General features: G+C 45.5%; 1 protein-coding gene across 1 annotated transcript in view; it reads right to left on the minus strand.

The window, feature by feature from the left end:
• ARHGAP42 (Rho GTPase activating protein 42) overlaps positions 1-22,855 on the minus strand; it is a 182,869-nt gene that overhangs the window by 68,803 nt on the left and 91,211 nt on the right. The window contains exons 5-6 of the mRNA XM_081197641.1: positions 16,405-16,506; positions 8,488-8,598 (exon numbers count right to left, since the gene is read on the minus strand). Coding sequence (XP_081053767.1) covers positions 8,488-8,598; positions 16,405-16,506 — 213 coding nt within the window. The remainder of the gene's footprint in view (positions 1-8,487; positions 8,599-16,404; positions 16,507-22,855) is intronic.

A 22,855-nucleotide genomic window follows, 5' to 3' on the forward strand; every position in this document is an offset into this window, starting at 1 on the left:
CTTTTTAGGGATCAGCTCAGGGCAGCCATTTAGGAGGCACAGGACAAATTGGGGGTTCTTGAGGGGGTGCGAAGGTGAGCCGCCGCCAAGACCCCTATCTGTATTTTCTCTACTGCTGTCCTGAGGTTGCTGTTCAGGCGGATAGCAGCCTGCTGCCCGGAGCGTGGGGCGCGCTGAAGCAGCGCGCCCCGCGCCTCGGGCAGATATCCTTTTCTCTTCTAAAAACTACGGTAGGTGCGTTTTTAAAAGCTCGGGCTTCCCCCACGGCTGGGGAGGGGGAATAATTTTTTTTTCTTTATTCCCCCCCCCAAAAAAACTAGATGTGTCCTATGGGACGGTGCGTCCTATAGGGCGAAAAATACGGTAATTTAATTCAGGGAAGGAAACACCAGTTCCAAGTGGTGTTTTGGACAGTAAAAGCAGGGGAGGCAAAGGTTTGCTTAAATGCAAACTGACTGGATCCTGCCCCTGCGATCTCCCTGGCAAGGATGGGCAGGGTTAAAATACTTTCAAATAAATAAATGAACTCTTTCTCCCTGCTGTCTCTCAATTATTCTACCCACCCACTCCAAATTCCAGGACATGGGGCAAAGCCCCTGGGGAAGGCAATCTGAAGTTAGGCAAATAAATGTCAAGCAAAGTATCATTATTCCAGACCTAACTGCTCCTCTGGAAGTGGCTTTTCTGCTGCCGTTTTTTTTTAAAGGGCCAACAGGGGGTAATGTTACCTGATATGCATAAGATCAGTTGTGGCCCTGAGAGAGATTTTTATTGGTAGCTTTGTTTTAAATGCAGCTGTTTTTAATTAGTGCTTTAAGTCAGATCTGGCCAGACTTCTACAGGCTGCATTCAGACACAACAATAAACAATGGATAATTCTTATGGAATGAGCCCAGACAAGTCTTAGGCTAGTACAGTCCCCTCCTTGGTGCAGCCGCAAGGAGAGCAGAAACTTCTGTTTTGCTTCCATTTTGAATTAACCACAGTTTAGTGTGGCATTTTCACCTTAAACTGCACCTGGTTAGTCTTAACTATGGTTTGCCGAAACAAGCCAACTTCAAACCTTGGTTTATGAAGCCAACACATTTCAATAAATTATAGTTTTATAGATTAACTTGATGCAGTTTACGGTTCAGATGTAACACTAAACTGTGTTTAATTCAAAATAGAAGCAAGATGCTTATACTCTCCCCCTCTTAGTGGAGAGAAGAGGGAGAAAGAATGCTCAACTGAGGCTCACCTAGGCTTCCTGTAACAATCAACCATAGATTCGTGTTTTGTCAAGACACAGTCACTGGGGTTGATGACAGCGTGGCCCATCTGAATTCAGGATTGCCATTTTTCACCAATGCCTGGCTGGTGAATCTGTTTCCATTACTGCCCTTCAATGCCAGAGGAAGTTTCGCTGAGCATAACCATGAGGGTAAGAGATTCTGGGTTTAATCCAGAGTAATACTTAAGAGCAGATCCACTGAAACCAATGGGAATCAAATTACTCATGACTAAGTCCCATTGAGCTTAACAGGTCCACTTTAAGTAGGACCAACTCTGAATCTAATCCATTAACGTGTTATGCAGCTGTTTAAAACGCTTTTGCCCTGCAGAAACAAGCACTAAGCAAAATTCAGGGTCCATTATCCTTAAAGCAAAACTGTGGCCCATTTGATTGTTAGAAAACACCAATCTCTCTTTCTCTCCCCTCATCCCTATATTCCAGATCACCAACAAAATCAACTTAAGACTGGATAACCAAGGATCTTTCGAGCTATCTGTATTTTTAAAATAAATACATGAACCAGGAAGACAGCAACTTTTTGACGAATTAAAGGCTAGAGGTCAAATTCCTACCCTATCCAAACTGGAAGTGCAATCTTCTTCCTGTGAGAATGAGATGACCAAAGAATCTCAGGGTCACCGACCCTACATAAAAATAAATAAAGGACGTTTTGCAGGCTTCAGATGTTGTCATTTTCCCTCGGTCCTCATAGCTCAGCTGCTAACTCACCCTCGTGGCTAGGGCTGCGTTAAACTACCATAAGCTTTGATTTATTGCTCTGATCTATTTAGTGATTCAGAGCCTAGGTAAACATGCAACTGATAAAAGCACAACCGGCCAAAATCAGCCTCCTCGACCTCCAGTCGTACTGTGGGCGGGTTCACACAACATGTACTTTCAGCACATGTGAACGAGTCATCGCTGACTAAATCAACAGATACAAATGTAGCATCAGCCCAAATGAAGTGCCTTTTGATAGAGCTAGTTCAATTGCAAATGGGAGCAAAGACAGCCATTGTGTAAAGTTCAGGTACAGCTCAGCTGGTACAGCATAAGGCGCTGAATCTCAGGGTCGTGGGTTTGAGCCCCACGTTGGGCAAAAGATCCCTGCATTGCAGGGGGTTGGGACTAGGTCACCCTCGTGGTGTCTTCCACACTCTACAATTCTATCGTTCTGATTGGCCCTCAGGCTTCTGCTGCCACTAATTTTAAAAGCTGATGCGCGAGATGACCAGTGTGGTATAGTGGTTAAGTGCGGTGGACTTGTAATCTGGTGAACCGGGTTCGCTTCCCCACTCCTCCACATGCAGCTGCTGGGTGACCTCGGGCTAGTCACACTTCTCTGAAGTCTCTCAGCCCCACTCACCTCACAGAGTGTTTGTTGTGGGGGAGGAAGGGAAAGGAGAATGTTGGCCGCTTTGAGACTCCTTAGGGTAGTGATAAAGCGGGATATCAAATCCAAACTCTTCTTCTATAGCTAAGTACGCCATTTCCACAGACACTGCAAAATCCAGTGAAGTGGGACATGTAACAACGCTGCTCTTCTTCATGTGTGGCCAAAATGCTTCTCCATCTAAAAGTGTTGATGGAAAAGATTCATAAGAACCAAGCAGGCTTTCTCCCAAAAAGACACCTAGCAGATAATGTAAGGAATATAATAGACATTTTGGAAAAGCTAGAGGTGAACATAAATACTAAAGCAGTACTGATTTTTGTGGACGCGGAGAAAGCCTTTGACAATATCTCTTGGAGCTTTATGATAAAGAATCTTCATGGGATGGGGGTAGGCCAAGGTTTTGAGAATGGTATGGCTGCAATATATTCTGAACAAAAAGCTAAATTGATTGTAAATAACGTAATAACTGAGGAACTTAAGATAGAAAAAGGAACACGACAGGGGTGCCCAATTTCCCCATTGCTCTTTATTTCAGTTCTGGAGGTGTTGCTGAATATGATTAGGAATGACCAGCAGGTTAAAGGAGTGCAGGTCGGAGCTAAACATTATAAGTTAAGAGCATTCGCAGATGACCTAGTATTGACTTTGCAAGAGCCAAACACTAGTACGAAAAAGGTCCTGGAAATAATCCAACAGTTTGGCCAGGTAGCTGGATTTAGGTTGAATAAACAAAAAACTAAAGTTTTAGGAAAAAATTTAACAGATATGGAAAAGGAGAAATTCCAAGAGGAGACAGGGCTGACGGTGGTCAAGAAGGTGAAATACCTAGGGGTTTATTTGACATCTAAAAATGTGAATTTGTATAAGGATAATTATGAAAAATGTTGGTCAGAAATCAAAAAAGATCTAGAAATATGGTCAAATCTGAAATTGTCAATGTTAGGCCGAATTGCAGTGATTAAAATGAATGTATTGCCTAGAATGTTATTCTTGTTTCAGACCTTGCAGATTCTTGACAAGATGGAATGTTTTAAGAGGTGGCAGAAAGATATCTCGAAATTTGTCTGGCAGGGCAAAAAGCCCAGAATTAAATTTAAAATATTGACAGATGTCAAAGAAAGAGGGGGTTTTGCCCTGCCGGACTTAAAATTGTACTATGAGGCAGCAGCTTTTTGCTGGCTGAAAGAGTGGATGCTCCTCGAGAACACTGACATTCTGGATCTGGAAGGTTTCAATAATGCATTTGGTTGGCATGCATATCTATGGTATGATAAAATCAAGCTGCATAGCGCCTTTAAAAATCATATTGTTAGAAAAGCATTGTTTAATGTTTGGATAAGATATAAAGATCTGTTGGAAAACAAAACCCCCAGATGGGTGTCACCAGTGGAGGCTAAGGCAGTGAAGAAACTCAATATGGAGGCCGGATGGCCGAAGTATTGGGAAATTTTGGAACAGGAGGGAGATAAATTGAAACTACAAAGTCATGAGAAAATGAAACATAAAGTACAAAATTGGTTTCAATATCATCAAATAATGGAGTTTTTCAAACAGGATAGGAAAATTGGCTTTCAGGTGGAAAAATCAAAATTGGAGACTGAACTGTTAGAGCCCAATACTAAGAATCTATCAAGAATGTATAACTTGCTGCTGAAGTGGAACACACAGGACGAAACAGTTAAATCGGCTATGATTAAGTGGGCACAGGACATTGGTCATAACATTATGTCTGCTGACTGGGAATGGTTGTGGAACACCGGTATTAAATTCACGGCATGTAATGCCTTAAAGGAAAACATTATGAAAATGGTTTACAGGTGGTACATGACCCCAGTCAAGCTAGCAAAAATTTATCATTTGCCTGATAATAAGTGTTGGAAATGTAAAGAGACTGAAGGTACCTTCTATCACCTTTGGTGGACATGCCCGAAGATTAAGGCCTTCTGGGAAATGATTTATAATGAAATGAAAAAGGTACTTAAATGTACTTTCCCTAAAAAACCAGAGGCCTTTCTCTTGGGCATTGTCGGCCAATTGGTGTCAAAGAGGGATAGAACTTTTTTTATGTATGCTACAACAGCAGCAAGAATACTCATCGCAAAGTATTGGAAGACACAAGATCTACCTACTCTGGAAGAATGGCAGATGAAAATGATGGACTATATGACACAGGCCGAGATGACAGGCAGAATCCGTGATCAAGGAAAAGAGACGGCGGAAGAAGAATGGAGAAAATTTAAGAGATACCTTAAGGACTATTATAAACTTGATGAATGTTAGAATGTTGAGGTTTGCAGGGGGAAAAAGGGATACAGTGACATAAGAACAGATTATAGAAAAGATCAAGATGACAGAGGTTGGAAAGGAATGTTTAGAAGTTGCTAAAAAATTATGGACATTGGAATGCAGAAAGGAGGGGTATGGGGGAGTCCCGGAAAAGAGGTTTATGAAAAAATGTTATGAAATTATACGTGTTTGTATGTCTTTTTAGGTGTTTGTTTGTCTTTAAAAATTTTGTAAAACCAATAAAAATTTTATAAAAACAAAAAACAAAATGCTTCTCCATCTATTTGTTGAGCAGCAGAGGCATTGACCCTTTTGTAGGACTCTCTGGATGCAGAAGGTCTCAGATTCCATTCTCTGCATCTCCCTAAAAAGATCTCAGGTAGCTGGTTTGGAGAAGAACTCTGTGTGAGTCACTACTCACATGGGCAGAACTGGGCTAGATCAGGGTGCCTCAAAGTGCTGCTGAACTGCAACTCCCATCATCCCTGACTATTGGCCATGATTGATGCGGCTAATGGGAGCTGGAATCCAATGACGGATCGAAGGCCACGTATTAGCCAACCCAGAAAGATCACCGGTCCGACCCACATTTGCCAGCTTTATAAATGAAGCCAGCAAAGTATTAACAGAGATGTCTGTTACCATCAATAAAACTTTTACTTTGTACTGATGCAGGTTACCTGCCAGTATCCATGCATCTGTGTATTTAAGTGTAAAAAAAATCACTTGTTTATTTGCTCTGATCTATGTATTGTTACACGTATTTGCCTGCATTTAATTAAATAGTGTCCATTCCATTCCAGCAGCAATGGACTTCTTCTGCCAGGGTCAAGAGCAAGAACGGCTGCTACAGTTTTCCAGGAAATATTTTTGAAAAAGCAGCTGCTAAAAAGTGAGGAGCTGGGTTATTTTTTTACGTCACACACACACACACACACACACACACACACAAACGTCAAGGAAAATCTGAGCTGATTTTGTTTGCTTTCAAAACTTGCAGTTGTGTCCAATATCTTAACTCCTTGCTAAAAGTAAAAAATAAATAAATCAGGAGTTTCTGGAAGGAAGCGTACAAGGCGCCATCCAACCACCTTTGGGACTCCACTCCAGATTTGTGTAGGTTTTACTCCTTAGCATTTTCTTCTCCTGAGGTCCAGCGCCGAGAGCCTTCTGGCGGTTCCCTCGCTGCGAGAAGCCAAGTTACAGGGAACCAGGCAGAGGGCCTTCTCGGTAGTGGCACCTGCCCTGTGGAACGCCCTCCCACCAGATGTCAAAGAGAACAACAACTACCAGACTTTTAGAAGACATCTGAAGGCAGCCCTATTTAGGGAAGCTTTTAATGTTTAATAGATTATTGTATTTTAATATTCTGTTAGAAGCCACCCAGAGTGGCTGGGGAAACCCAGCCAGATGGGCGGGGTATAAATAATAAATTATTATTATTATTATTACTCCTGGAGATGTCTCACAAGGTGGTCTAAGTTTAGGAGCAGAATTTTCCTTCTCCTAGATGGGCTGCCTTCCCAGATTGATGAGCCCCGTCTGCCCCTCATTTTCCTCTCCAGAATGTGCAGAAACCGCCATCTTGACAGTTGGACCCACTATTGGTCTCATCTGCTCAATCCACCAGTTCTCAAAGCAGCTAAACATGTACCTATGAAAACCCCAGGAGGACATGAGTGCATTAGCTCTCTCTCTATGTAAGCATCTTAAGTATGCTTACATACTCCAAAGTAAGTGTGCACAGGAGTGCAGCCTTTGAGAGTGAAGCAAGCCCCACTGAATTCAACTGGATTTACTCCCAGGTAAGTATGCCTAGGATTTCAGCCATGATGAGGCAATCAAAGTCATATGTTGCTTAGCCCTTCCTTAGCAGTTCCATATTTTTTAATAACTTCAATACTCTCCCTTTCTTTTACTTCTTTAATAAAAGGTCAAACAGATTTATTGAAGTTTGAAGACTAATGCCTTGGTTAGGCATTCTGAGCCAATTTTTACATTATGAATTTTTTACATTATGTCATGTGTTGCACAGACAACACTGCTAAAGCGCAAGTCATTAAAATGTCATGCAGATAGATGGCAAGTTGTCTGCAATTTCATTCCACGCTGGATGAGGAAACTTTTACGTGACCATTCAAGGAACGGAGATTATTGTTCAGAACAGGCCTTTGACGGCTTCTGATAAATTCCCTTCTTTAATTAACCCATATATTCCACTTTAAATGCATAAACCGCAGGTTTAAGTCAGTGGTTTTCCAGAACTCTGTTCCTGGGAACCTGAGGGTTCTTCAGGAGCAAATTTTGAGTTCCTTACTGAGGTAAATAAGCTGACTTAGTTCAGGCGTCGCATTAAACTATAATGAAAGCAGCTGACCCATGGTTTGTCATGATGTATGAATTTTAAAAAAACCCCACCATTTGCGATCAGCCAGCAAGTCAGTTCTGGAAGCAATGATGTACATTTAAAATAGGCTTGCAATTGTAGTTTGTGCTAAATGCGGCTTGGTGTGATATCTGAGTTGACAAACCATAATGAGGCCTGCTGGTCTGCCTGCAAAGACCCATGTGACTCAGAAGTGAGAATGTTCACCAGATGGGAAAAGAAAAGCAGATAAGCAGATCTAAGCCATGGTCTGCCAACTACATCAGGATATCAATACTGACAGAGGATAGAGTGGTGGTGAGACATGAGAAGAAAGCTGATTTCCAGCCCTTCAAATGATGGTTTGCAGGATTTGCAATGTGCTATCTCAAAACAGCCAACGCGGGTGGCACTGTGGTCTAAACCACAGCGCCTAGGGCTTGCCAATCAAAAGGTCAGCGGTTCGAATCCTCACAACGGGGTGAGCTCCCGTTGTTCAGTCCCAGCTCCTGCCCAACTAGCAGTTTGAAAGCACGTCAAGTGCAAGTAGATAAATGGGTATCACTCTGGCGGGAAGGTAAACAGTGTTTCCGTGCGCTGCTCTGGTTCGCCAGAAGCAGCTTAGTCATGCTGGCCACATGATCTGGAAGCTGTCTGTGGACAAACGCTGGCTCCCTTGGCCTATAGAGCGAGATGAGCGAGCAACCCCAGAGTCGTCCGCGACTGGACCTAACAGTCAGGGGTACCTTTACCTTTATCTCAGCACAGCCAATGGCTTAACATTATGCCTGAAATGATCCCTTCTGTGCCATAACAATTCTTTCTCTGCAACACCTAGCCTCAGTGCAGAATTGGGAAGGCTTTCTAGACATGTTGGGCCCTCTACATAAATGAAGAATGAACCAACCACAGAATTTTTTGCAACGTGAAGGATTTTCACGTACAGACAAGCTCATCGGCAGACAGATAGATACAAAAATAGTTTTGAGGATAGGAATTTTAAACCACACTAACTTACAAGAAAGGAAGTGTAACACAACTATTAAAAAAAATGTTTAAATGTATATGCATATATATTATGATATATCACATACTGTAAGTTTGGGTTGTGCAATTGCTTCATTCTTTGTTTATATTTCTACTTTGGTAACCACAAAAACTTACGGGCTCAACAAATTCAAACTTTTTTCTCTCTTGCACTTCTTGGATTTTAAAGACATATTCTAACGACGCTTCGTAAAAGTTTTGGTGTTCTCGGTCAATCTGTGTGTCTGCCTAAAATAAAAGAGAAATAGAATAAAGCGTTCATTTATTTACCATTTAACTATATAAAAGCCAGGTACACAATAACGGTACTAATAAAATGCAGCTAAAAATCCACAAAACTTTAAAAAACAAACAAACCCCAAAGTGCAAAAAACACAGCGGTAATTTACACAGTTTGTATTTATTTTTCACATGTGAAACCATGCTTTCCAGAAACCTGCATCTATTATGGAAAAAGACAGCTAGTCATTCTGGTTAAGAAAGTATCCAAACACATGCATTTATATAACTAGGCTCAAATAATAATAATAATAATAATAATAATAATAATAATAATAATAATTTATTATTTATACCCCGCCCATCTGGCTGGGCCTCCCCAGCCACTCTGGGCGGCTTCCATAAAAACCAAAAATACAGTAAAATGTCACACGTTAAAAACTTCCCTGAACAGGGCTGCCTTAAGATGTCTCCTGAATGTCAGATAGTTGTTTATCGCTTTGACATCTGCTGGAAGGGTGTTCCACAGGGCGGGCGCCACTACCGAGAAGGCCCTCTGCCTGGTTCCCTGTAGCTTTGCTTCTCGCAGTGAGGGAACCGCCAGAAGGCCCTCGGCGCTGGACCTCAGCGTCCGGGCAGACTGATGGGGGTGGAGACGCTCCTTCAGGTATACTGGACCGAGGCCGTTTAGGGCTTTAAAGGTCAGCACCAACACTTTGAATTGTGCTCGGAAACGTACTGGGAGCCAATGCAGGTCTTTCAAGACCGGTGTTATATGGTCTCGGCGGCCGCTCCCAGTCACCAGTCTAGCTGCCGCATTCTGGATTAGTTGTAGTTTCCGCGTCACCTTCAAAGGTAGCCCCACGTAGAGCGCATTGCAGTAGTCCAAGCGGGAGATAACCAGAGCATGCACCACTCTGGCGAGACAGTCCGCAGGCAGATAGGGTCTCAGCCTACGTACCAGATGGAGCTGGTAAACAGCTGCCCTGGACACAGATTTGACCTGTGCCTCCACGGACAGCTGTGAGTCCAAAATGACTCCCAGGCTGCGCACCTGGTCCTTCAGGGGCACAGTTACCCCATTCAGGACCAGGGAATCCTCCACACCTGCCCGCCTCCTGTCCCCCAAAAACAGTACTTCTGTCTTGTCAGGATTCAACCTCAATCTGTTAGCCGCCATCCATCCTCCAACCGCCTCCAGACACTCACACAGGACCTTCACCGCCTTCACTGGTTCTGATTTAAAAGAGAGGTAGAGCTGGGTGTCATCCGCATACTGATGAACACCCAGCCCAAACCTCCTGATGATCTCTCCCAGCGGCTTCATATAGATGTTAAAAAGCATGGGGGAGAGGACAGAACCCTGAGGCACCCCACAAGTGAGGGCCCAAGGGTCTGAACACTCATCCCCCACCACCACTTTCTGAACACGGCCCAGGAGGAAGGAGCGGAACCACTGTATAACAGTGCCCCCAGCTCCCAGCCCCTCAAGACGGTCCAGAAGGATGCTATGGTCGATGGTATCAAACGCCGCTGAGAGATCCAGCAGAACTAGGAAACAGCTCTCACCTTTGTCCCTAGCCCGCCGGAGATCATCAACCAGTGCGACCAAGGCAGTTTCAGTCCCATGATGAGGCCTGAATCCCGACTGGAAGGGATCCAAATGGTCCGCTTCTTCCAGGCGTGCCTGGAGTTGTTCAGCAACCACTCGCTCAATCACCTTGCCCAGGAATGGAAGATTTGAGACTGGGCGATAGTTGGCCATCGTGGCCGCATCTAAAGATGGTTTTTTAAGAAGCGGTTTAATAACCGCCTCTTTCAGCGGGTCTGGGAAGGCTCCCTCACGGAGGGAAGCATTCACCACCCCACGAAGCCCATCGCCCAGTCCTTCCCGGCTAGCTTTTATAAGCCAGGATGGGCAAGGATCCAGGAGACAGGTGGTTGGTTTCACTCGTCCAAGCAGCCTGTCCACATCCTCGGAGGTAACAGATTGAAATTGATCCCACTCAACTTGACTAGACAGAACTCTAGCACTCTCCCGCCCCGGCCCTGCTCCCACGGTGGAGTCTACTTCTTCCCGAATCTGGGCGATTTTATCTGCAAAAAACTTTGCAAAATCATTGCAGGAGAACATGTGGCCCGTACTGGGCCCCGATGTTGCAGGTGGTTCCGCTAAATTGTGAACCACCTGAAAAAGTCTCCTGCTGCTGTTTTCTGCAGATGCAATAGAGGCGGTGAAGAAATTCTTCTTCGCCGTCGCTATCGCCACTTGGTAGGCTCGACGTTGAGCTCTAACCTGTGTCCGGTCAGATTCGGAATGAGTTATCCGCCACCGGCGCTCTAGCCGTCTCAACGATTGTTTCATTGCCCTCAGATCCGTGGAAAACCACGGGGCTGTCCGGGCTCCATGCAATCGGAGAGGGCGCTTCGGAGCCAAACAGTCAATAGCCCTGGTTAACTCCACATTCCAGCGGGCCACCAGGGAATCGGCTGAAAGGCCATCAACATGGGATAAAGCATCCCCTACCACTCTCTGGAAACCATTTGGATCCATTAAGTGGCGGGGGCGGACCATCCGAATTGGTCCCACCTCCCTGCAGAGGGGATGGGTCGCAGAGAAGTCCAGTTGCACCAGGAAGTGATCTGACCATGGCACTTCTTTCATTTCGCTTTTACTTAGTGTCAGATCACCAACATCCATAGAGGTAAACACCAGGTCCAAGGCATGTCCACGGCTATGGGTTGGGCCAGACTTATTCAGGGACAGCCCCATGGAGGCCATGCTTTCCACGAAGTCCCGAGCGGCCCCTTGTAAGGTCGTGTCGGCATGGATGTTAAAATCCCCTAGGACGACCAGGCTAGGTGTCTCCAGGAGAACATCCGCCACGACCTGAAGCAGCTTGGGCAGGGAATCCTTGGTGCAGCGGGGAGGTCGGTACACCAAAAGGAATCCTGTACTGCCCCTATTGCCCAACTTCCAGAACATGCACTCAGAAAACTGGGTCTTCCCAATAGGACGCCTGGTGCAAACTAATGACTTCCTAAAAATCACTGCAACCCCCCCTCCCCGCCCAAGTGACCTGGGTTGCTGTGCGTAAGAGAAACCTGGTGGACAAGCAGCGGCAAGGACAGGCCCATCTGCTTCATCCAACCAAGTCTCTGTTACACATGCCAGGTCAAATCCTCCATCCATGATCAAGTCATGGATGGCAGTGGTCTTACGAATCATTGACCTGGCATTGCACAGCAGCACCTTCAGGTCACATGGGTATCCCTTGCTGATTCTAGTATCCATCCGGACAGGACCAGACCCGGAGGCAGGGATAGTCCTCAGACAACGACTAAACCTGCCTCCTCTGTAATGACATGGTCTGGTCTTAGCGTAACTCCTCCTCCTACCCGTGATCACTGAGATCGGTTGTCCCAGTGCATCCCCCCCTGTGGAACATGCCCCAGCCATTTTGTGGGCTGGGGCCCACTCCCCGGCAGCCCTGAACCCTCCCCCTAAAAACAAAATAACACCTTAAACAAACAAACAAAACCAATAAAACAATACAAACAAAAAAATGTAAAAATTACAAAAACATCAAAATAAAAAAATAATAATTCCCCAAGCCCAACCAAACATCCATCCCACCCCCACCCCCCACATACAAAAAATCCAAAGAAAATTTTTAAAAAACATTTTAAAAACACTCTGTGCCTCTCCGGCAGTAACAACTGTCCTAGTGAGGCCTGTCAGGCCCCGCCCCGGGCCAGGTGGTAAGTGGCAGGGAGGAGCAGGGCCCTCAGGCACTCACTCAGGGGACTCTTCCTGGGCAGCAGGCAGCAAGCAGCACGCAGTCCTTGTGAGGCTTCAGGCCCCGCCCCAGGCCAGATGGTAAGTGGCAAGAGCAGGGCCCACAAGCACTCACTCAGGGAGTCTTCCTGGGCAGCAGGCAGCAAGCAGCACGCAGTCCTTATGAGGCCCCAGGCCCCGCCCCAAGCCAGATGGTAAGTGGCAAGAGCAGGGCCCACAAGCACTCACTCAGGGAGTCTTCCTGGGCAGCAGGCAGCAAGCAGCACACAGTCCTTATGAGGCCCCAGGCCCCGCCCCAAGCCAGATGGTAAGTGGCAAAAGCAGGGCCCACAAGCACTCACTCAGGGAGTCTTCCTGGGCAGCAGGCAGCAAGCAGCACGCAGTCCTTATGAGGCTTCAGGCCCCGCCCCAGGCCAGATGGTAAGTGGCAAGAGCAGGGCCCACAAGCACTCACTCAGGGAGTCTTCCTGGGCAGCCAGGAAGACAATTCTCTACCAACACTATATTCGAAAAGACAATTCTCTACCAACACTATATTCGGAGTTCTTGCACTCTATTTCAATGTAATTGTTGTTCAGATACTGCAATTTTATAAATAATCCATAGAAACCCCCTGCAGGGAGAAAGGTTTTATTCAAACTCGAGAGTAAAATAAGCACTTAACTCTACTTAGCCAGACCATGATTGGCTGTGAAGTATGTTATGAAACACATTCCAACTTGCTCTTTAATGGCAAGTGCTTCTATTTTCCCTGCCATTAACAGAGACAGAATTACGCCCCAGTGAGAATTCTGTATGTGTAAATCCGGTACACCCAGGTAACAAAACAACTTCTCCCCCCCCCCCCCGCTTGCAGTTGATTTTACCACGCAGACATCTGTTTAGTGAGTAATAATGAAGACTTAATTCCAAGTCCATAAAACAGCCTTTTACAAGTACATTACAACCTCTTGCTTATAACATGGAGGTGGCAGTAACAAATAAACAGAACAGCAGTGAATTTTAAAAGAGATAGGGTTCTCAGCATGAGCGGAATCCAGCCCTCCTCCTCCCAACTCTCGGACCCATGCGGACGGCCTCCAGTTCAATTAAGCATGTGGGGTTGCAGCTCCCCATTGAGACATTTGGTTGGCCACTGTGAAAACAGTACAGACTAAATGGGTCATCACCTTGATTCAGCAGCTATTCTTACGCTCTTAATCCTTCCTCTAGTTGAAGGTAAGCAGGTAAGCAGGTGATGGACAAGAGCTCTCTGCTTGACGCCCTGGATAACCGCTGCAAGCCAGAGTCGACAGTACAGTGGTACCTTGGTTTAAGAACAGCTTTGTTGTTGTTTAGTCGTGTCCGACTCTTCATGACCCCATGGACCAGAGCACGCCAGGCACTTCGGTCTTCCACTGCCTCCCACAGTTTGGTCAAACTCATGCTGGTAGCTTCGAGAACACTGTCCAACCACCTCGTCCTCTGTCGTCCCCTTCTCCTTGTGCCCTCCATCTTTCCCAACATCAGGGTTTTTTCCAGGGGGTCGTCTCTTCTCATGAGGTGGCCAAAGTATTGGAGCCTCAGCTTCAGGATCTGTCCTTCCAGTGAGCACTCAGGGCTGATTTCCTTCAGAATGGATAGGTTTGATCTTCTTGCTTAAGTTTATGAATAACTTGGATTAAGAACGCTGCAAACCCGGAAGTAGGTGTTTTGGTTTGTGAACTTTGTCTTGGAAGCAGAACATGTTCCGCTTCCTGTTGAGTGTGTTCCATTTGTAAAGTGAGTCCCCCGCTGCTATGGGAAAGCACGCCTTGGTTTAAGAACGCTTTGGTTTAAGAACGGACTTCCAGAACGGATTAAGTTCGCAAACCAAGGTACCACTGTACTAGGCTAGATGGATGAAACTGTATTTGTTCAGTGTTAGCAGGGTTGGAGATAGAGGGACAGCGGAAATGAACAACTGAGGGAACTTGGCTGTTTGAGGAAATTTGGGATGGGTCAGTTATCAGTTCTGGCAACTATTCGAGGTTGAGTTCACGGCAGTCAACAGCAGCAAGAATTAAGTCTCCTGGATGCTAAATATCCCAGCAAGACGCTTTCTAAAGCCCTTTGTGAAGCGTCACACTACCTGCCTCTGTTAATTATAAAGAAACTTCCTTAGTGGACAGAATGATCTTCCTTCTATTTGACCAGAGCTGGAGGGTGCCATTCGCCTGACTTTCCTGGGGTCAACTAGTTCAAGGCCCACTGTGAGTACAGTAGCAGCAAAAATCTGTAACACTCTTAGGTGACACAGCCAGGCTTAGGATAGAGAGAAAGGGATGTCTGCAGTTCTAAGGTATGAAGATTTTAAAGGAATGATGGGAACTTTTAGGTACAAGGTGAGAGTTTGATTTAAATGAATGGGGATTTATACAAATATTTTTATTTTTTTGGTGGGACAGGAAATGTTCTTGATGTGCTAAGGGGAATATTATGGATGGTGAAAATGGTTTTGTAGAACAGCCAAATGTGAAGAGTATGGAGCAGAAGGGAGTATTATTCTACACAATCAGCCAATAATGTTATACAAAACATGACACACACAAAATCCCACACTGGGAAGGTAGAAACAGTTGAGTTGGTGTTTTGTAGACCATCCCATTCTGTCAACCAGACCCAACATCTATGGAACATCTTACCAGACCTCATCACTGCAAACCTTCTGGAAACTACCAAAAATAACTGCTCACCTTGGCCTTTATTCCAGATTTTTATGCTGAGCTGCCGCCGATTTAAGTCGTATTATATTATTACATGTTAATGTTTTTGGGTCTGACTGTTGTTTAATTTCTTACTGCTGATTGAGTGATTGTGCTGTGCTGCGTAATTGTACTGTGTAACTGTGCTACGGGTAGCCTAAAAATATGCAAAATAAAAAGGCAAGGGTGCAGGCATGAACAACATTCCATAATCCTCAGATGATACCGTATTTTTCGCTCTATAGGACACACTTTTTCCCCTTCAAAAATGAAGGGGAAATGTGTGTGCGTCCTATGGAGTGAAGAAGCCATAGCCCCGCGACCCTCTCCCAGCTGGAGAGGTGACGCACGACTATGGCAGCAGCCTCTCCGCTGTGCGCCTTTCCGCTGCTCCCTGACCTGTTCTTTGGGGCTGGTGGTGGGCTTCCCCCCGCCAGCCCCAAAGAGCAGGTCGAAAGGAACCTGAAGCCTGGAGAGCGAGAGGGGTCAGTGCGCACCTTGTTTTAGAGGGAGAAAACAAGAGGGGGAAAATTCTCCCCCTCTCTGCGCAGCGCCTCCTGCCGCTTCGCTGAAGGGGCGCTGAGCAGAGAGGGGGAGATTTTTTTTTTATTGTTCTCCCCCCTCTAAAACAAGGTGTGTCCTATTGTCCGGTACATCCTATAGAGCGAAAAATACGGTAATTCATTATTGTGTTTAGACAGGCAGGTTAATGGCAAACAACACAAACTGCGTAATCTCACTCTTTTGCTGTAAATCCTGGAAACAGATAAGTCTATTGCAGGCATAGGCAAACTAGGCCCTCCAGATGTTTTGAGACTACAATTCCCATCATCCCTGAACACTGGTCCTGTTAGCTAGGGATGATGGGAGTTGTAGTCCCAAAACATCTGGAAGCGCGAGTTTGCCTATGCCTAGTCTACTGGATTGGATTCCATTATTGATCAGAGGAGACTACTAAGTTAAATCTTATTTATGGTGTGTATTTTGCGTTTTTATTTATTTTTATTGTACATCACCCTGGGCTGCTTTTGAGAGAAAGGGTTATCTAAAAAGGCAACAAATCAACAAATGAGGTATAGTGACAAATTTATCATTATATTTAAACATATATTTAAAATCCATATGCAAGTAGTTTATATGTACATCAAATCTCTGAACAGAAGCATGGATGACCGTTCTACATAAATTCAGAAGGTGATTGTCACTTACCCTCATTGATACTTCCCCTCCCCCCTCCTTATTAATGCAAATAAAAAAATAAAAAAATAAAAGCCCCAATGATAAAAAGCTTACGTCTTGCAGGTGTGATTCCTTCTTCTTGGCAGATAAATTTAAGTGCTTCTCTAAGGTTGAATAATACTTTTCACTTTCTTTATCAAACTTCTTCTTTCCTTCCTGGAAAACAAGACATTCCAAAGTAAAGAACAGGAAACTAGAACCGAACGTGTTGAAGAAAAGACTTCTCACCCATTTAGATCAGGGATCCCCAAATGTCTGATTTCACAGATCCCTTCATGGAGCTTATGAAGTTCTCATCAACCCCAACCCAAACTCTTGGGAAGGGAAATGAAACAAAGTCAAGAAACACCAATACATAATCAAGGTTCGTTAATCATCGACCCCAGTTACTAGGAATCGTAAAAATGTAAAAAAATAAATAAATAAGGAAGTACAGTGGACGCTCAGGTTGAGAACGTGATCCGTGCGGGAAAAACGTTCGCAACCTGCAGCGCACGTCTGTGCACACGCGGGTCGTGATTCGGTGCTTCTGCACATGCGCAAAGCGCGATTTAGTGCTTCTGCACATACGCAAGCGCTAAAACCCGGAAGTAACCCGTTCTGGTACTTCCGGGTTCGGCGTGGTGCAGAACCTGAAATTGCGCAACCCAAAGTGTCTGTAACCCGAGGTATGACTGTAATACTGTTGTAGTGTGGAATCCTCTTCTTTAATACAGAGGTTCCTCATTGCCAAGGGAGGTCCGCTCTGTACATGCCCATATTCGTTATTTCTTCATCGTTCCTAATCACATTTTTCACACCATGCATCATTAACTTCTTTCCCACTCTTAAGCCCTTTCCATCCCCAAGGTCTACAGATTCATCGCCTGCACAGTCCCATTTAGTCCATGCTGTGACTTGCACAGGTGACAGAGACCAGTGGGGATTGTGCCTAAGGAGAAAGACAACAGGAATCTTGACAATAATGACATCTGCCCAGGAAGCTGCAAACTGCCCTCCAGAAGTGAAGGCCCTCTAGCAAACATTGCTAATAAACCTTCCTTATTACTTAACTCCCAACCCTGCACTGCAAATTCTCATTTGATGGGAGAGCTGCTTTCTGCTACCGTAAATTCTCATGCTTTATCTGTCCCTATATATTGACGTAGCAGTGCCACACACACACGTGTCTGGAAATGTTCAAGGTCAGAACAAAAGTCTGATTCTCATTATCTTTGTAAGATGGGAACCCCCTTCCCAACACTGCAGGGTGGTTTTTAGAAAACAAGGAAATAAATTCATGCATAACCACAGCCTATTGCATCTTTGCCCTCCATATGATTAAAAAAATCAAATATCCTCTTGGTACATTTTTTATGCAACATGGATATACATCAGGTTAAGATATATATCGGAAGCCCTTTGCTTCTTAAAAGGAGGAAGGCGTTTCAGCAGATGCCAATGCAGCTTTAATTAAATAATAATAATAATAATAATAATAATAATAATAATAATAATAATAATAATTAATTGTGGGCACCACAATTCAAGAAGGACACTGACAAACTGGAACGTGTCCAGAGGAGGGCAACCAAAATGGTCAAAGGCCTGGAAACGATGCCTTATGAGGAACGGCTAAGGGAGCTGGGCATGTTTAGCCTGGAGAAGAGGAGGTTAAGGGGTGATATGATAGCCATGCTCAAATATATAAAAGGATGTCACATAGAGGAGGGAGAAAGGTTGTTTTCTGCTGCTCCAGAGAAGCGGACACGGAGCAATGGATCCAAACTACAGGAAAGAAGATTCCACCTAAACATTAGGAAGAACTTCCTGACAGTAAGAGCTGTTCGACAGTGGAATTTGCTGCCAAGGAGTGTGGTGGAGTCTCCTTCTTTGGAGGTCTTTAAGCAGAGGCTTGACAGCCATATGTCAGGAGTGCTCTGATGGTGTTTCCTGCTTGGCAGGGGGTTGGACTCGATGGCCCTTGTGGTCTCTTCCAACTCTATGATTCTAATAATAATAATAATAATAATAATAATAATAATAATAATAATAATACTAATTTATACCCCGCCCTCCCCAGCCAGAGCCGGGCTCAGGGCAGCTACCAGTAAAATTACAGTAAAAACATAATAAGAAAAAAAACAAACCAATTTAAAATACAGGTTAAAACACAATTTAAAATGCAGCCTCATTTTAAAAGTAGCCCATAGATCAAAACCATAAGGGGAGGGAAATGTAAGGGTCAGACTGACTTCAAACCAAAGGCCAGGCGGAACAGCTCTGTCTTGCAGGCCCTGCAGAAAGATGTCAAGTCCTGCAAGGCCATAGTCTCTTGTGACAGAGCATTCCACCAAGTTGGGGCCAGTACTGAAAAGGCCCTGGCCCTAGGTGAGACCAATCTAACCACCTTGCGACTTGGGACCTCCAAAATGTTGTCAATTGTGGACCTTAAGGTCCTCTGCGGGGCATAACAGGAGAGGTGGTCCCGTAGGTACGTGGGTCCTAGGCCATCCTCCTAGCTTTGAGGAGATGGAGATCCCCCTGAATACAAAGTGCAGCCCTCAGCCCTCAAAGCTTCTAACTCAGCCGGCATCAGAGTCCTGAGCCAGACATGTGGGTTTGGCCTAGAGCAATGTTGGCTGCTGACCTGTCCCATTCATGGCATCAAGTCCTGCCAACATGCCCAGAGGAGCTTTCTGGTGAGGGGGAAAAAAAATCAACAGAATGTCCTACCTACATAAAAAGGGCTCTGCTGGGATCAGGCAAAAAGCCCGCCTAGTCTAGTACCTTAGTCTCACGGTGGCCAGCTAGATGCCCTGATTGCGATTCCCAACAGCTACCACCCACAGGTGCACTGATCCATTTTGGGACTAAGAGACGTTGCATTTTTCCGGAGGACAGGAAATGACAATGTGCAAGGAACTCCCCAGGTGAATGGGTCGGAGGCATGGGAAAAACACTTCTTTTCTTTTACAACTCACACGCCTTTGCAAGGAGGAACAAGTTGGCTGCTTCTGGGGGTTTTGAGTTTTTAATCTTGTCCCCCTCCAGGACATTTTCTCATCCAGACCCTCCCCTTGGGTTTTTCTCAGGCAAAGCCCATAATTTCACATTTCTTCCAACTACGCATGGCGAAACATACGGAGGAATACAGAACTACAGTGGTGCACCTCAAGACGAATGCCTCGTAAGACGGAAAATTCGCTAGACGAAAGAGTTTTGGAGGTGCTTTGCAAAACGAATTTCCAATAATAATAATAATAATAATAATAATAATAATAATAATAATAATAATAATAATAATAATAATAATAATAATAATTTATTATTTGTACCCCGCCCATCTGGCTGGGTTTCCCCAGCCACTCTGGGCGGCTTCCACAGAAACCAAAAAACACTAAAATATCATACATTAAAAGCTTCCCTGAATAGGGCCGCCTTAAGATGTCTTCTGAATGTCAGGTAGTTGTCCATCACCTTGACATCCGATGGGAGGGCATTCCACAGGGCGGGCGCCACCACCGAAAAGGCCCTCTGTCTGGTTCCCTGCAGCTTCGCTTCTCGCAATGAGGGAACTGCCAGAAGGCCCTCGGCGCTGGACCTCAGTGTCCGGGCAGAACGATGGGGGTGGAGACGCTCCTTCAGGTATACTGGGCCGAAGCCGTTTAGCGCTTTAAAGGTCAACACCAGCACTTTGAATTGTGCTCGGAAACATACTGGGAGCCAATGTAGGTCTTTCAAGACCGGTGTTATGTGGTCTCGGCGGCCGCCCCCAGTCACCAGTCTAGCTGCCGCATTCTGGATTAGTTGTAGTTTCCGAGTCACCTTCAAAGGTAGCCCCACGTAGAGCGCATTGCAGTAGTCCAAGCGGGAGATAACTAGAGCATGCACCACTCTGGCCAGACAGTCCGCGGGCAGGTAGGGTCTCAGCCTGCGTACCAGGTGGAGTTGGTAGACAGCTGCCCTGGATACAGAATTGACCTGCGCCTCCATGGACAGCTATGAGTCCAAAATGACTCCCAGGCTACGCACCTGGTCCTTCAGGGGCACAGTTACCCTATTCAGGACCAGGGAGTCCTCCACACCAGCCCGCCCCCTGTCCCCCAAAAACAGTACTTCTGTCTTGTCAGGGTTCAACTTCAATCCATTAGCCGCCATCCATCCTCCAACCGCCTCCAGGCACTCACACAGGACCTTCACCGCCTTCGCTGGTTCTGATTTGAAAGAAAGGTAGAGCTGGGTATCATCTGCATATTGATGGACACCCAGTCCTATGGGCTTGCTTCGCAAGACGACAATGTCTTGCGAGTTCATGCTGGTTTTTTCCCCCTTCCCCCCTTTTTCTAAGCCGCTAAGCCGCTTATCAGCTGATCCGATCAGCAGATAAGCCACTAAAAGCCGCTAATAGCGCTAATCCGCTAATCCTTCAATGGGCTTGCTTCGCAAGACGAAAAAACCGCTAGACGAAGAGAATCACAGAACAGATTCTTTTCGTCTCGCGAGGCACCACTGTAGCTACACGGCAACAGCAATTTGAACAATATAAAAAACAACAACGAAAACCACAGAAATGTTGATATATAATCCTGAAATTTGTCCATAATGCGGCAGCTAGACTGGTGACTGGGAGTGGCCGCTGGGACCACATAACACCGGTCCTGAGAGATCTGCATTGGCTCCCAGTACGTTTCCGAGCACAATTCAAAGTGTTGGTGCTGACCTTTAAAGCCCTAAACGGCCTCAGCCCAGGATACCTGAAGGAGCGTCTCCACCCCCATCATTCAGCCTGGACACTGAAGTCCAGCTCCGATGGCCTTCTGGCAGTTCCCTCACTGCCAGACAGCCATATCTGGAGAGCTGCGGGTCCCCCATCTCTGATCTAGAGCAGTGTCCCGCTTTGAGGCAGGATAATATTCCTGTGTTATAGCCTAGACCACAATGTGCTCGAAAAAGTAAACACATGTGATAGATAAAAGCTTCAGATGGAAGTAAGCCAGCAGTTCTCAACCTGTGGGTCCCCAGATGTTGTTGGACGACAACTTCCATCATCCCTGAGCTCTGGCCTTGCTAGCTAGGGATGATGGGAGTTGTAGTCCAACAACATCTGGGGACCCACAGGTTGAGAAAGGCTGAAGTAAGCCAACCGAGGAACCTCACAAATCAGGTGGAGATCCACTGGGTTCTAACCCACTCAACCCCATGGATCTTGCTAGACTCGGACTGTTCCCTAAGTGGACACAGGATTGCAGCCTCAAAATCCCAGTCATTTTTGCATGCATGCGATAAGAGATAGGGCTGAATTGTCCCGCTCTCTCTAGCTCTACATTACAACAGAAATCCCGAGGGAAGCAATTCTCACTGAATGCTCCTTTCACTCAATATTTACGTGAAACTTACAGTTGAGAATCACGATCCAAAATGAGCTCCTGTAACAAACAGTTAAGCATTCCATTTGTTGTGACTGTGATAAATGAGCCATCTGAAATTCTGCAACATCTCACACTGGCTCCTGCCCAAATTCTGCCCACATGCAGAACTAGCAAGCATGGCTAACAGACAATTAAAATTCCTGCCTCCCTCACAGAGGCAAACAAAAGGTAGCCTGTGCAACAGTTCATCCCACCTTTTATCTTATTTTTTAAAAAACTGTTTTGAAAGCAGCTATTCTGAAAGAGAGAAGTTTAACAACCATGACTTCCTGTTACTAGGGTACCCTGTGGTCTGAGAGCTGCATTTACTGGAAAGCAATGCTACAAATCTGCTTTTTAATTTTCTCTTATTTACCACATGCCAACATTCCTCTTTCAAACGACCCGAGATGGGGAAGAACGCGAACAATTGCAGTCGGTGCCTGAGCCATCGCTCAGCCGTTTCGACTGAATTTACATCTTCATTTTTATTTCGGACATGATGGAACTGCTGGGAATCTCTCCATAAAATGCTAGCGAGCCAGACCCTTCTGGCTTTTAAAAAATAAATGACTTGGACAAATATTCCAGGAACGCTATAATTTATTATTATTATTATTATTTTAAGCCAGGCTTCCAAACCGATAGGTCAGCAAGTACCGTAGAATTGCCAATGATTTTCAGGTCAACCTCACCCCCAGCACATGTGAAAGTTCATGCAGAACCACCAATGAAAGAGATACGAGGGGGGGAATCAAAAGCATATCAAGGGATTTACCTTGTAAAAAAGCCAGCGACATTTTTGAGTAGGTTGGCGAATCTTATGGAACAAGGGTGGGAAGCCTGAAGTCTGGGAGCTTCTCTCTTTGTCCCCCCCCCCCCGACTCCCTCTAAGGAATGGCTCCTCCTCAGGCCAAACTTTTCACTGGCCCTGATCCACCGGCTCCTCACCTGCTTTTTCGTCACTTGGAATGTATTACAGTGGTACCTCAGGATACATACGCTTCAGGTTACGGACTCCACTAACCCAGAAATAGTACCTTGGGTTAAGAACTTTGCTTCAGGATGAGAACAGAAATCGCACAGCAGCGGTGCAGCGGCAGCAGGAGGCCCGA

This window comes from Podarcis bocagei, assembly GCF_964188305.1.
Source record: "Podarcis bocagei genome assembly, chromosome: 6".
Lineage (NCBI taxonomy): Eukaryota > Metazoa > Chordata > Lepidosauria > Squamata > Lacertidae > Podarcis > Podarcis bocagei.